At 40.6% G+C, this 15,530-nt stretch overlaps 1 protein-coding gene and 1 long non-coding RNA gene across 14 annotated transcripts in view; one reads left to right on the top strand and one right to left on the bottom strand.

The window, feature by feature from the left end:
• Positions 1 to 15,530, bottom strand: part of LOC141080521 (uncharacterized) — a 200,467-nt gene that overhangs the window by 60,071 nt on the left and 124,866 nt on the right. For all 5 annotated transcript variants that reach the window (XR_012228958.1, XR_012228959.1, XR_012228960.1 and 2 more), the window contains one exon: positions 2,784 to 3,311. This is a non-coding gene — a long non-coding RNA (uncharacterized lncRNA). The remainder of the gene's footprint in view (positions 1 to 2,783; positions 3,312 to 15,530) is intronic.
• The window catches only part of ELN (elastin), a 96,237-nt gene that overhangs the window by 45,368 nt on the left and 35,339 nt on the right, over positions 1 to 15,530 (top strand). For all 9 annotated transcript variants that reach the window (XM_073565774.1, XM_073565776.1, XM_073565775.1 and 6 more), the window contains 12 exons: positions 393 to 431; positions 1,219 to 1,248; positions 1,722 to 1,784; positions 1,972 to 2,019; positions 2,231 to 2,302; positions 2,796 to 2,825; positions 4,510 to 4,581; positions 5,411 to 5,458; positions 9,351 to 9,401; positions 10,445 to 10,501; positions 14,614 to 14,730; positions 14,815 to 14,862. In XM_073565774.1, coding sequence (XP_073421875.1) covers positions 393 to 431; positions 1,219 to 1,248; positions 1,722 to 1,784; positions 1,972 to 2,019; positions 2,231 to 2,302; positions 2,796 to 2,825; positions 4,510 to 4,581; positions 5,411 to 5,458; positions 9,351 to 9,401; positions 10,445 to 10,501; positions 14,614 to 14,730; positions 14,815 to 14,862 — 675 coding nt within the window. The remainder of the gene's footprint in view (positions 1 to 392; positions 432 to 1,218; positions 1,249 to 1,721; positions 1,785 to 1,971; positions 2,020 to 2,230; positions 2,303 to 2,795; positions 2,826 to 4,509; positions 4,582 to 5,410; positions 5,459 to 9,350; positions 9,402 to 10,444; positions 10,502 to 14,613; positions 14,731 to 14,814; positions 14,863 to 15,530) is intronic.

The following is a 15,530-nucleotide window of genomic DNA, read 5'->3' as shown; positions in this document are numbered from 1 at the left end:
TGTTGCCAAGGAGCCATTGGTTGGGGACCTCTGCCGTAGAAGGTAGAGAGGTTCCAGCACCACTTGGGCCTTTGTGCGTGAAGGGATCAAAGAATCCCTCTGTCACATGGTAGGTGTGAAGCATTTTTAGAATTTTTGCGATTTTGGGTGTCAAGGGCTTCAAGTTTCACCTCTGTACCTCTGTGGACATCTATGTGATACCATCTTCTAGAATCTGTTTTTTTGGGTTGCCCTTTCTGGCTCATATAGGCAATGTGCCCTATAGAGGATATATGATGGACCATGATTATTAGTCCCTTTAACTCATGCTTATTCAACATGAGCAATGCAAATACATAAATGCATAAAATACATTACATTCATTCTACAATTTTTTTTCCATGTACCTACAGGGGGAGTACCTGGTGCATACCCAGGTGGTGTAATCCCAGGTAAGCATTATTCGGGACTTTTGTGCTTGTGACCGGTGTTCTCTATCATGTCTGCCAATAACACACATGGGAGCGGAAGTTTGCTATTATGTGTATGCACATTACTGTGAATCCTGCTTTCTCAGCAACATATGTGTGGCTGGAGGGAAGCAATTCTTTCCAGGGACGGAAAAGCAAAAGTTGGCCTTACTCACTTTTCAGGAAGTCTCCTGGGACATATTTGTATTCATTGCGCTGTCAAGACTTATGGCTTGTGCTGGGGATTACATAATAATAAAACCTGCAGAGCAGACATTCATATCTGAGATAATGATCTAAAGACATGGAGGCCCAAGGTGAAATGTGTCCAAATCATGTACCATAGAGAGTTCACTCTATATAAAGTATACCTTTAGTTAAAAAAAAAATAGTACTTATTAGATGACCCCTGACATGTTTTGGGATGTTTTCTGTCCCTTTGCTCTGAACAATCATCTATCTCCCTTTGTTGCTCTTCTCTCCTCTCTCCATTATGTTGTTTCTTTAAAACACTGAGTAAGAACTGCAGCTGCATCCCCCTCCTCCCCATTTTCTTATTGTTTTATAGTGGTGATAGAGGAGGTTTCTGAACATTTACACCAAGCCTGCAGATAATGAAAGGAGAATCTGAGGATGTAACTACACATTACAAAGTTTCTCGTATTCACATGTACTACTGATTAATGCAAGAATGAAGATACAATAAGTACTTGTAAAATGTAGAATAAGGCCTTTTTACATTAATTGCTAAACAAACATTTTTCTTTAGGTGTCGGTGTCGTTCCTGGTGTAACTACAGGTAATTTAACTACATTTTCTAGATAGTGTTCAAGGGTTTTCCTCTTTCAGCATTTTGCATGCCACTGGCCCCATCGATTGTTTACCAGTTGCGGCAGTGACATAGTGTCTACAGCGCTGCAGCCGATTACTGGGCTCAGTGGTTTGTGACATCTACATGGAAGAGCTGCTGAGAGCAGTGATCGTCTGCAGTGCTGTTGATATGACGTAACCCCTGCAGCCAGTCATCTGAGAAGTGACAGAGACACAGCACTGGACCAGGGAAAGTAATTACCAGCTGATTTTTATTATTTTTAATAACAGTACTGTACATTAGTTTGTCGATAATCCTGTAAATGCAGATATTTGCACTTTGGTGCTCCATCACAAAAGTCACGACCAGTTCAGTTATATTTGTTCTTGCTAATATCATGTCTAAAATGGATCCTAAAATATTGCCTGCCCCAATAACCCCTAATTTTGTTTTATTTTCAGGAGCTGTAGTACCTCAAACAGGAGTCCAACCCGGAGCTGGAGGAAAACCAGGAAAACTTCCAGGTGAGACAGTGTACGGAATGGACGGATATAAATGAGCATGGTGCTTTGTAATATGTTTCACCATTCAATAGTGTTATGAATAGCTTGTGATTTGTCAAAAGTAAAAAAAGAATGCATATTTGTAAAAAAAGAAAAGGATAACCTTATTTTTGCTGATTATAATCATTTTCTTTGATTAATTTAACAGGTGCTGGCATTCCTGGGGCATTCCCAGGTGGAGTACTGCCTGGAACAGGTAAGTATCAGAAATATGTTTTATTATTTCCAAAGTTTTACCATCTTCATTGGTAGTTCTAGTTTGCCAGACAAATCAGTTACCAATTGCCGATATACACAATCACAGATAATGTTAAGTACTGGACTTGACTCAGAGGAAAATTACATTTTATGAAAATCCCTTTACCGTACTTGACTATTTGCCCGTAAAATCGATTACTTATTTTTAGGTGTACGATACCCAGGAGTTGGTGTTCTCCCCGGCGTGGCCACTGGGAGTGGTGTCAAACAGAAACCTCAAGGTCAGAATTACTTTCAATTACAGCAGTGTATTTCCTACAAGTTCCTTGCTACCCAACAGCTCTACATACTGCCACTACATATATACTCATTTAATAGATAGAAACAAAAACTGGTTCTGCCAAAATTTATCTCTTTGAAGCTTGTATCTCAGACGATATCCACACTTATGGTGATGCTTACCCAGGTCTTCGTTTTGCTATTTTGATGGAATATCTCCTGAAACCTTTTAAGAAACATGTTGATAAGAGGAATACTTAGGACAAAACAGAAGGATTTTGTTACACTTCATGCACACCTTGAGTAGATGTAGTACATTATAGTTGATAAGAAAAAGTGGCTTAATGGCACCTTCTACCCAACACCCAGCCCTTGCCTCATAGTTACATCCCTTAAAAGTAGAGAATTTTGCAGTTTACAGTACATTTTTCTTCTAAGACCAAGATCTTTTGGGCTTACTACCAATTATGTATTAACGCTCACCTTTGATTTTAGGTGTGGGTGGTGCTTTAGGTGGAATCCCAGGTAAGCATGTTTTGGAGGTAAACGTTACAGTTCCACACCAGAATACTTCATTTATACTCCATTTAAAAGGCTTGTTTTGCCTACATGTCATATGTGTCCAGCTAAATCTTTAATCAAGTGTAGAACAGCAACTTCATATAATATGCCTAATTTACAAAAAAATCCATGAGAGGGACGTCTGCAGTACTCATCCGCATCAATCTCCTACCGATCCAGTTCCAAAGCTGTCCAGGTCCATGCTTGCCTCCTCTTCCTGGTTTTGTCTTGAAAAAGCCAGCAAATGCCCATGTAATCAATAAGTGGCAGCAGTGGTGACCTAGCTAGGCAGTGATAGGTGAAGACCCGGAGATCATAGGAACTGAACTAGAAGAGGATCGAGTATTGCTTCTTTTGCTTTTTTTATGCCATATGGAGCCTTTTTTGCCAGTTAACTCCATTAAATATTCAAAGGCCATGAATTCAAGTTGAATACATATATTTTGTTATCTAGGAAAAAAATAAAAAATTAGAAGTCAGTATTTGCATGTGAACACATTGAGATATCCTACAACTATCCCTGCCACACACTGTACAAGTAAATGGTTTTATTATATACAGAGTCATACTAAGGCAACAAGCCAGCAGATAGTTCTAGAAATCTGCTAACGTTCTGAAAATATTTGCATTAGTTAACATTTTTGGTTGAGGAAGCGAGTGTCAAGTAGTGTTGTCCTTTCCTTTACCCCACCCTATCGTCACTCATATGCCAGTTAAGATAATGGTCCAGAGAAGAACAGGAGCCATTAAAGGGCAGATAGATGTAATGTGCTTCATGGTATCAGAAAAGGGAACAGTACACGGAAACCAAACCCTCATTATTCTGAATGAAAAAATATTGTTTTTTTGGCGACTCTTGGAATCATTACTCCATTGTAAAGCCAAATTAAAAACGTGTCCTATGTGAAAACACAAAATGGAGATTCAAAATCAGCAACATGTATCAAATTGCTGATTAAAGCACATTAATTCTTGTGGTTTTTACTGCTTTAAATCAAGAATATAATTTTTTTTGAGAACTTGAACAGTACATTTTCTCTTAATCTGACTTTGCCTGATTATCATTCTGAGACTTGTGACATATATCTATACATTATTTACTATTGTATTAATATTATTCATTCTAAATTTTTTGCTGGTGTCTATGGCCTCTTTCACACTTCAGTTTTTTACAATCAGTCACAATCCGCCAGGTTTTGCAAAAAACGAATCCTCAATTTTCTTTTAAGGATCCGTTTTTTTTCCCCATTGACTTCCATTAAAGGCGGATTGTGACGGATTGCTGTCCGTTGCATCCGGTTTTTTTGAGGATCCGCCAAAAGTTGCTGTCCGTCACCATCCTCAAAGATTTCAAAATGGAGCTTGCAACGTTTTTTTCTCTGGCGGATCCTCCAGACACTCATTTAACCCAGTCAGTCAGTCTCTCTCTCTCTCTCTCTCCTTCCCGGCCAGCGGTTCCTTTAAATTTCCTCATTTTCAGGATCCGTCTGAAAACGGATCCTGTGCCATCCGTTCACATCAGTTGAGAACGGATCCGCTTGTCTGACTTTTTGGCGGATTTGAACTGATGCAAAAAACTGAAGTGTGAAAGAGGCTTAATTCTGTTTTTTAACACAATTTACTTGAACATCATTGTTATATATTTTAGGTTTTGGTGGGTTTGGTGGACAACAGCCTGGTGTACCCTTAGGATATCCTATTAAAGCTCCCAAACTACCAGGTATGTATTTGTTGCATTCTTTTGTATTTAGGATGTCCTCCTAAATTGGCCTGGGGATTGGCTGCTTGTTGGGGTTCTGGTATCAAATCTTCTTTATTTATGGGTAAATATGAAGTCCAAGATAGTGGTTAGAAAGTCAGGTAACTAGCATGGCTAAAACATTGTGCATAGCAAAGCTAGGATATCTATACGTTTCGGAAGCATTGCACCCTTAGTCATGATGTCATATATGTACCAACTCACACAATGGAGAAGATGGAGAAATTAAATCGGATCACAGTAAAATGACACTTGGTTCTCGCTCGCAGCAGAGTTTGCGCCGCAGGTCATTTGCATATATGATCCGATTATCTCCCATGAGAGACTCATCAGATGCTGTTTGTTAGTGATAGCGAACGCTAAAGCTTGGGAATTCTGTTCAAAAGTTGTTGGACATGATCTTCTCTGGTAGACCAAACCAATTTTTTTACATTTTGGTGCATGCAAGGTGCAAAAACTAAATTTTGCACAATTTTTTGCAAGCTGTTTTTGTGCAATTTGCGCCTCTTTGGGGTCTCAGCTTACGGCCGTGTTCACACGTTCATTATTTAGTCAGTATTTTCTATCAGTATTTGTAAGCCAGAACCAGCGTAATAGCAAGTTAGCAACACGTCACCACTTTTGACCAAATACTGAACAAGGCCCCCTATGCTAAAAATTGGTATAAACGAAAAAAAAAAATGGGGCCATTATTTCCCTTTTAGTGAAGAACATTTTTTTACCTTATTTAAAATGATATAATCATTTTCCTTTATATTAAACATTATCTTCATTATCTTCCCCTTTCCAGGTGGATATGGGCTTCCTTACACGTCAGGCGTACCTGGAGGTTTCGGTGGTAAGTGCATTGAATATTTGAAAATTGTCTAAATAGTTTAATGTGAGAGAGAAAATGTCTCTAAAACCATTTGGAAAGTTTACTTTCAAGAATTAAGACGCACTGTTCTGTTAAAATGGAGGCAACATTGAGCAGGCTCAGGCTGAGGACCCTAGGAGAGCAGAAATAAATAAACTATTCAATGTTATTATTCCAGTATAGTTTCTGGCATGTAGAGTATTCCGCGAAATCTGTTTCTATGTAACAATGTTAAAACTATTTGAAAAAGGAGGTCTGGCCAATACAAGGATAATTTATGACTCGCTGTGACATGTAATGAGTGGGGTTGACGTTAATAGCCTTCTAATCTACACCATTCTCCTAACAGAGAGCTGAGAGGTCTGATACAGGGGCTCCAAAGATTGACTCTTAGGGGGGAAATACCAATGCTGCTTGTATTCACATAACACATTAAGTAGATTTGGAAGGGTCATTAAACGTAAATCTCCTGAGTAATATCTATCATAAACATTTATTTGTTGCATTCCATTAAAATTAGTGAAAATAACAATAAAGGTTCAAACTCTACTAAAAATCATAAATACAGTAGATACTGTAGGTAAGAGGGGTTTTTTTTCATATAGTGAAGTATTTGATATCAGGAATAGTTTTACTGATCAAAATAGACCAGAATTCTGATGCACATGGTGTGCTCCACATTTATTAAAAAAAAAATTATGTCACCAAGTTTTTACTGCCCCATGTGAGGTCAGTATAATGTAGGGACATGGACCCTAATTTCGGTAGTGCATCACATTTCTGGGCTTCTTTAACTGCTGCAGCTCTTCTAGTCTTCTCAATGATGAGCTCTTGCTATCCCCACCCCCCTACTGATAAGCAGCTTTCTGTCTATGCACAGTGTAGGTAGAAAGCAATCAATCAGTGGTGCAGGCGGAGTTAGGGTACCGTTACACCTAGCGATCGACCAGCAATCCCAACCAGCGATATGACGCGGTCAGGATCGCTGGTGCATCGCTAGGTGGTCGCTAGTGAGCTGCCACACAGGCAGATCTCACCAGCGACATCGCTGGGGACGGGGATCGCTACTTATCTGTCACACGAGGCGATCTTGCGTCCTCCCGTCCGGCTCCACGCGTCGCTCGTCGTCACAGCAGGAAGCGCCGCAGGAAGTGACCGACGAGGAATGATCCAGGAGCTTCTCGCGCGACCAGCGATAACCAGCGGGGGAGCCGGTCGGAGGTAAGTATCAGACACAGCGATATCGCTAGCAATATCGCTGCAACGTCACAAAATCGGTGACTTTACAGCGATATTGCTAGCAATGCCTTGTTGTGGATAAATCCTCTTTTATTATTTTACATTAATAATCATTTCCAGGCTTTGGGGATGATGGTGCCTGGAATATAACTCTACATACATACATGTATCACTCTCCTCAGCCATCTATAACCTGTATGCCTATAATAATAGTTTAGATAGTTCAAATGTGGTGACACATTCCATTTAATATATCATTGCTGCGGTTGTTTTCTGATCATTTCATTTTCAGATATTGCCAAAAAAATTACATGATTGATACCATTTTATTTTCCTTGAAGCACCACTAGAGGGAGCTTACAATTTACACACTAAACTGAATAACAAATCACTAAGCTCCTCCTAGTGATGGCTAAAGGGATTTAGAGCTCTGACTGCTATAAAAATATATTAAAAAATTAATATATTTAAAGTTTACTTTCAAAATCTTGGGGGCGGTCAACCAATCCCTGTGAAACAGCTGATATGGTCAGGGGTGGCTTGGGGACTCCTGTACATGAACAGCTCCGTGTTCTAGTAGGAGACCCCTCTTTATGATGTACAATACATGGACTAGTGTTGTTCTCTTGATTACAATCCTTCTAATCAGAGAAGACTCTAATAAATAGGCAGAGGCAACTTAGACTGCACATACTGAAATGTGCTAAATTTATTACAGTGGCGCATACTGAAGAATAAGCCTGGCTCATATTGAGAAGCCTTTGCCTGACGTTACACCAACTCTTGTCTTATGTTCAGACCAAAACCTTTGCACAAAGACACATTATAACACTGCATGTTTTCCAAACAAACCTTGTCAATTTCTCACTAAGCCATGTCTCTTATCATATATATAAAACACTTAAAGAGAATCAGTCACCATGTTTATGTTTCTCAATCTACGAAAAGCTGAAAATCGGGACATAAATCCTGATTCCAGCGCTGGGTCACTTACAGGGCTTCATCTGTAGTTTTAATCATGTCACTGTTTTATCTGCTAGTTTTCTCAAGGATGAGCTTTGACTTAGGGTACCGTTACACCTAGCGATGGACCAGCGATCCCGACCAGCGATATGACGCGGTCAGGATCGCTTGCCATAAAGCAAAGGTGATAACTAAATGGCTCAGGGAACAAAACATAGAGATTTTGGGACCATGGCCTGGAAACTTCCCAGATCTTAATCCCATTGAGAACTTGTGGTCAATCATCAAGAGACGGGTGGACAAACAAAAACCTTCAAATTCAGACAAAATAAAAGCATTGATTTTGCAAGAATGGACTGCTATCAGTCAGGATTTGATCCAGAAGTTGATTGAGAGCATGCCAGGGAGAATTGCTGAGGTCCTGAAGAAGAAGGGTCAACACTGCAAATATTGACTTGCTGCATTAACTCATTCTAACTGTCAATATAACCTTTTGCTACTCATAATATGATTGCAATTATATTTCTGTATGTGATAAAAACATCTGACAAACACACATAAAAACCAGAGGGCAGCAGATCATGTGAAAATATAATATTTGTGTCATTCTCAAAACTTTTGGCCATGACTGTAGAGCTAAGCAACATTATTGTTGACGCAACTTCCTTAGCTTGGGATATGAGAAAACTTTCCAACCTCTTTCTCCAAAGTGAATCTGTCAACAGGTTTTTAACACCTAATCTGAGAGCAAACATTTACTTCCAGGGAAGATATCTCCAAAAGATGGCACTAGCAGGATAGTCCTCTTTTCTTCCTGAAGAGAGATAATTTGCGTGTTTCTCCAATGGAACATTGCCAGTGAGAATGTAAACTCAGCTGATCTCCTTAAAGGGAATCTGTCACCAGTTTTTTCCATCTAATCTGAGAACAGAGTAATGTTGAGACCGAGGCCATGTTTCCAACAATGTGTCACTTGTCACAAAGTCATTGTTTCATAATCTGGAGATTATAACTAGTGGACTAGTAAACCTACTGTCATGGAGTCCTCCATATTCACGAGCCTGACCCAACAATGATTGCCAGCATTCTGCCTATGCACAGTATAGTGTACACAGAAAACTGTCAATCATTTGTGTGGGCATTGCTGAAATCAGGCTCTCTACCTCTATATCATGCGCTCTCAGATGGGGTAGCAAAAACCATGTAGGCATTGCAAAGTTGTGATTTTTTTGCAACATACTCTACTACCTTATATTCGGCTTCACCTTTCAAAAACGCTATGCTGCATTGCTGCTTTAAACGCCCAGATCATACTCCTTTCACACCCGGGTCCATTTCTACAATGCATTCAATCAGTCTGTATATGAGTCTTTCACTATCTGATTATTGGGGATGGAGAGCAGAGAGGCTCAGACAGGGATGGTCACCAACACAGACTGTTTTAATAAAATGTAGTGTTTCTAACTGAGCAGCAGTTATCAGCAGCTTGTAAAGGATCCTGATGTAAATTTTAAAAAAATCAGCGCTTTTCAAATCAATACCTGGAGTATAATTAATTTAGAAAAAAGTTGAGTTATTACTAAAAAAAACAGTTTGACACAATTCAGAAAGTCTCACATAGATCCCATAGCTAGGACCTTCTTATTAACAAGAACTATCCTCCGTGTTATAGGCCCTGCTGGTGCTGGAGCTGGTGGCAAGGCTGGATACCCTACTGGAACTGGTAAGTGCCAAGTAAAATGGTAAAGATGTAGGAACCATTTTAACTGATCCCAACTGTGTTTAACATACCGCAGCGCTGACAGTTGTTGTTGTATAGCTTGTAGTAACCATGTAACTGCTCCCTGGGCAATTTTCAGTTATATATCATTTTGCATTTTTATTGTGTATATATATATTACCATACTGTTCAGCATCTGCTTTGAATATTGCGCTAAATTTATTCTGTGCTGCTAAGCATGGCAATGATAATTTACTATGGATTTTTCAATTATCTATGGACGGTTCATTTAAAGGGAATCTATCACCTATTTTTTGCCCTATGAGCTGCTGCCACTACCATCAGTGGCTTATCTACAGCATTCTATAACGCTGTAGATAAGCCCCCGATGTAACCTGAAAGATAAGAAAAACAAGTTAGATTAAACTCACCCGGGGGTCCGGTCTGGTCCGATGGGTGTCGCGGTCCTGTTTGGCGCCTCCCATCTTCTATCGATGACGTCATCCTTCTTACTTCTGCCGCGGCACCTGTGCAGGAGTACTATATCTGCCCTGTTGATGGCAGAGCAGAGTACTGCAGTGTGCAGGTGCTGGACCTCTCTGACCTTTCCCCTCGCCTGCGCATTAAAGTACTCTGCTCTGCCCTCAATAGGGCAGATATAGTACACCTGTGCAGGAGCCGCGGCAGAAGTAAGAAGGATGACGTCATCGCTAGAAGATGGGAGGTGCCGGACAGAACTGCAACACCCATTGGACCGGACCGGACCCCCGGGTGAGTATAATCTAACTCATTTTTCTCATGTTTCAGGTTACATCGGGGGCTTCTCTACAGCATTACAGGACAAAAAATAGGTGACAGATTCCCTTTAATATGTTCTGTCCACATTGTGGTGGTCAGAAACGACTTAACCATTATTCCTATTAAATGTAAACTAATTTCCTGATTTCATCTTTTGCGTAAGGGTTATGCTGTAACGTGAGCTGGTGTGCTCTGATAGCTCTGAATGTGATGACATTGACTGACTAGACTTCCTGTTCTGTTTTTAGGGGTTGGAGCTCAAGTCGCAGCTGCTAAAGCCGCAGCTAAAGCAGCAAAATATGGAGGTGAGGCATTCTGTCCATTCATGTGCAGCGTATTATTCCAAATGTTACGCTTTTGAGGCTCACATTTAGGATCATTTTTACTTTTTTTTTATTCTCTATCAGGCTATTAATTAAAAAGAATCTGTCAGCAGGATTTCACCCCAAACTACATGTGTTTGTATGATTGTTCTTTCAAGGACAAATCCAGAAATACCTTTATATGGTCAGTAGTCATGAGCGAATGTGATCGGATAAGGTGTTATCTGAGGATGTCCTGTGCTAGCAAAGTGTCTTTGGCGTGCTCAAAAAAAATGTTCGAGTCCCTGTGACTGCATGCTCGTGGCTGTTTGACAGCAGGCAACACATGTAGGGATTATCTGTTTGTTGGGCATTTCCTGCATGTGTTTCGGCTGTCAAGCAGCCACGAGACATGCAGTCACAGGGACTCAAACATATTTTTTGAGCACGCTGAAGACACTCGATTTGCACCCGAGCAAGCTTGGATAACTCCTTATCTCAGCACGTTCACTCATCACTACTGGCCAGTCCTTCCTTCAGTTAAAAAACAGAGCTGTCTTTATCAGAGTATTAATAAAAGTAAAGTGATAGTGCATACTCCACAAATATAAAGGGATGGCTAAATCCTTAATGCTACATAGGTCAATTATATTTCAATTTCATAAAAGATTCTCAGGTCAGTGACCTCTCAAAGCAAGAGAAAACCTAACAAGCAAAAGGGCCATCAATATTATTAATCAGTCATACCCATGTTGATGTCCATGTGTAAACACACGCCCCGACGCGCGTTTCACAATGGCTTCTCCAAGGAAGGAATTGTGGAGTATGCACTGTCACTTTACTTTTATTAATACTCGGATAAAGATTCTTTGATATACATGTTTGATATATTACTTATTCCCATTTTTATGTCTTTGATGTAGCACTATTTTTACAACTGTGCACCTTTGGCCGAATTTAGACAGCTGTTTTTGATTTGCAATTCACTGATTGTCTTTATGATGTACTATGTTATTAAAGGAAAAACTTTTTAATCAAATTTAAAAATTTTTGGGTGGTTTATATGCTCCATGCCGTTGTAGTTTAATTAGAACTATTAGTCAATCTGATGCCTCTTTCACTCCAGCTCTATTTTCCACCAAGCGCCACCTGCTCATGTGTTACTATACAAAGGAATGGTCTGCACTCAAAATTTAAAGGAGAGGTGCAGGAGGAATGGGTTGTGGTCCCAATGCATAAAAGAAGGAAAATCCACTGCACTCTCAAAAGTTAATACTTTGCAAAGTAATTTTATTGATTAGCATATACAGTATAGATAAGGTGAATTGGATGGGGTAAATAAGCGATAAAATAAAGGACTTTTCTTCCTGTCAAGGTATTAACCGCCCCACCTCCAAGCTTAACACACACTCCAACTGTGCAGAATGCACCAGCATTATCATTGTACTCAGACAAACGGATCATTTAAGCAATTCATAAATAAAACAAGCCTATGTTTCTACACCCTGCATTAAAGTGATTCAAATATTCTTGATAAAGACCCAGCACGGGTCGAAAAGTCCTTTATTTTGTTGCTGATGCACCCCATCTGAATCACCTTAGTTATATATGCTAATCAATAAAATTGCCTTGCAAAGTATAAACTTTTGAGAGAGAGGTGGATTTTCCCAAATCTTTCATTTCTATATGATTTCAGGCAAAGGTGCCGTTTGTCAAGCAGGAGGAGGTGTTGCTGGGGAGAGAATAGAGCTGGAGTAACAGAGGTGCCAGATTTACAAACAGTGCTTCAGCCTCATTTGCTAATCAATTCAAACACTAATTTCTTAGAAATGGAAGAAGAAACTGGCCATGTAAAGTTATTGCTGGACTTGCCTTTTAAAGACCTACATGAGCATATAAATAGTTTGGGGGGTGATATTCTGCTGACAGATTCCCTTTAAGGATCTCAGAACAACATAAACTAGCATGAACCAGAAAGACACAGAATTTATTGTGTTAAGATTACATTTGGCTTTCCAGCTGCTTTGGTGCCACCTTCTTCAGGAAAACAATTCCAAACATCATGTGTACTTGTCAGGTTTTAGTTCATAGAAAGTAGAAATCCCATATTGCCTATACCATCATGTCATATCTAAGTTGCCAAGTTGGGATTTTTTTTCAGCTCCACTCTTATTCAGCATATAGCGCCTGATTAGGCAGCAAAGCTCTATTCACATATTGACATTGCACGCACAGCCAATGGACAAGAGTGGCGCTGTTTCTGGGTAGAAGAAGACTCTTTCACCTAAGTCTGGATATTCTCATTCTATTTTACCTTTCATCCAATAATTTTGCTGGAAATCCAAATAAATGGAATAACATACTGTAGTATGATGCAGATGATGTTCTGTAAGCAATTGACCAGATCTTAGGAAAGTTGTTTGCTTTTTCCATATGTAAAACTATTTTCCGCAGTAACCCCTTTGAACAATCACAGCTGATCAACAGCATCTGTGAAGTCATGATAATGTAATCCTGTTTATGGAAATTTTAGGAATTATGTAATAATAACTTGGGGCAGCAGGAAATAACATGTTACGCTGTATATTGAAAAGACTGTGAAAAAAAAAGGATTTTATTCACATAATAACGACCCGATGTGTTTACTTAGACAATGTTCACCTTACTAAATGTTTTTTTAGACTCTTGGTTGTGGCATTGTTTGGTAATCTTGTGGAAGTCATGAAAATAAAAATTTCAGGATGGGCATCCGAGGTGTTAAAACCTTCACTACTTACTAACATGATGAGGCAGAAGTGTCATGTCGCTGTCAGACTCACGGCCTGCTGTTCCGGCTTCGGCCACTAGGAGGCGCCGGACTTAAACGTCGCCGCCAGACTCAGGGCCTGCTGTTCCGGTCTCGGCCACTAGGAGGCGCCGGACCGTCACGTCGCCGTCGGACTCGGGGACGGCTGTTCCTGCCTCAGCCACTGGGAGGCACCGTGGTTCGCCCCTGGGTGAGGGTGGTGACAGAAAAGAGGCTCCTGCGCAGGCATCTGGTGGGTGCAGGCTCCGCCCCTCTGTCAGTCATGTAGGACTTACTGCATCACCATGTGACCTGGTCCTGGGGGCGGTCCTAATTACATCATCAGTCTGGGAACCTGTGAGGGATGACCTGATCCCTCAAATACCTTGGGACTGGTCTTGCAAGCCGCCGGATATATTCTTGGTTCCCCTGCGTGCTACTGTGTGAATTGCTATAGTTAACTCTGACCTCAGCCTGGATTTCTGACCATTCTATTGCCTGCCGTGTTTGTACCTCTGCCTCTCTTCCGTTTTTTTGTCGCTGACCTTTGCTTGGATTCCTGGCCTTTCTGCTGCCTGCTGATTCGGTACCTTTGCTGCCCTTCTGGTTTTACTGACCTTGGCCAGGACTTTTGACACTTCTTCTGCCTGCTGATTTTGCACCTCTTTTGCCCTCCGGCCTCCGACTCCTGCCTCCTTACCAGGATTACGGGTTTTAGTTTTAACCCCTTGGCGGCCGTCCTGCTCTGGTCCACTGCTGCACCAGACAGCTACCCCCTGGGCCTTGCTACAATTCCAGATCCCTGTATAGGGGTTAAGGGTCTCGGGGTTACTCGGGGTGCTGTTCCTACTGCAGCCCAGATTCGCAGACGGCCGTCACAAGAAGCAGTAGAGACTCATAGGGCAGAGACACACTGGCGAATTTTTCATCCTAGACTCGGATCGTAAAACTTGCCCTGGCCGGCACCTCTCCTGACCTGAACTTGACAGCTGCATAGTAATCCATCACGCTGTCATGGTCAGGTCAGGAGAGGTGCCGGCCAGGGCAAGTTTTACGATCCGATACTCGGACGAAAAATTTGCCAGTGTGTCTCTGCCCATAGGCTTTTCAACTGATCCACTGTCCAGTTTTGGAGTAGATCACCATTGAGTGTTGAGCAGCATTGAGTATTTCTGTCCCTTCAATTTTGTGCCCCCACTTATCAAAACATTTAATTTGTTCTTTGTGTTGCGTGAAAAGTTTCCCATAAATGCAGTTATTCTATGATTGTAGCAATTAGAAGTTATTTAATATGTATATACTTATCATGCTTCTTTATTAATTTGAGCAGCAGCCGCAGCTGGAGGTATACCGGGAGGCATACCCGGAGCTGTTCCTGGCGCTGTACCTGGTTTTTATCCTGGAGCTGCTGGTACACTGCCAGGTGGTGGAGTATTGCCAGGAGCAGGTAGGGTTTCTAAACAACTCATAACATGAAATCTGCAAAGCTACATTTTCATGAACATTTTTTTAATCTTGTGTTTTCCATCAGGAATACCTCAATTAGGAGTTCAGCCTGGTGGAAAACCTCCAAAATATGGCAAGTTAATAATAATAATGTATTGTATATCATATTCTTAATGCATCGTGTGTTCCTCTATTGCTCTTTTAATATAAGGTAACAGTAACAGCTAAAGGCTTCAAAATTTGGAACCAAATTCTTACATTTTAAATAGTGCATTTACACTGAAAGATTATCATGAACTAGTATTCCTACGAAAGTTTGTTCACGATAAACTTATACTGTAAACGGACTGCCAATCACCTGAAGAATGAACAAAACACTAGTTCATTGGGTGAAATGAGTTTCTGATCTGCATAAAACAGCACATCATCCTGTGTAAACAGGACTCATGCTGCTAAGAACAATGTCAGGCTATGCGCATGGACAATCTACAGTATTACAGATCGTTAAGTGCGCATCGTTACGCTCGGTCTACTTATCAAAACTGATTGTTAAATATTTGCCGATCAGCTGTCATTTAATGCTGCAAATTAATAAAGGTAAACAGACCTTCAATGTTCTGCCTTTTAGATACCTCACAAATACACCACTACTGTATATTTTGCTATACAGTATCTAGTAAAATATCTACTTAGAGTGCCCTTGTGCTGCTATAATGAGACTAGTAAAGTCCACATAATGATATTATTGTTTGCAATACGCTCTGTCAATCAAGTACTCTAGCAAAAAGGGTGAACCACAGG

The sequence above is a fragment of the Dendrobates tinctorius genome, unplaced genomic scaffold (assembly GCF_039654945.1).
Source record: "Dendrobates tinctorius isolate UK_male_01 unplaced genomic scaffold, ASM3965494v1 ptg000016l, whole genome shotgun sequence".
Lineage (NCBI taxonomy): Eukaryota > Metazoa > Chordata > Amphibia > Anura > Dendrobatidae > Dendrobates > Dendrobates tinctorius.
The sequence above is the reverse complement of the archived record's forward strand: the minus strand, read 5'-3'. Positions and strand labels throughout refer to the sequence as shown.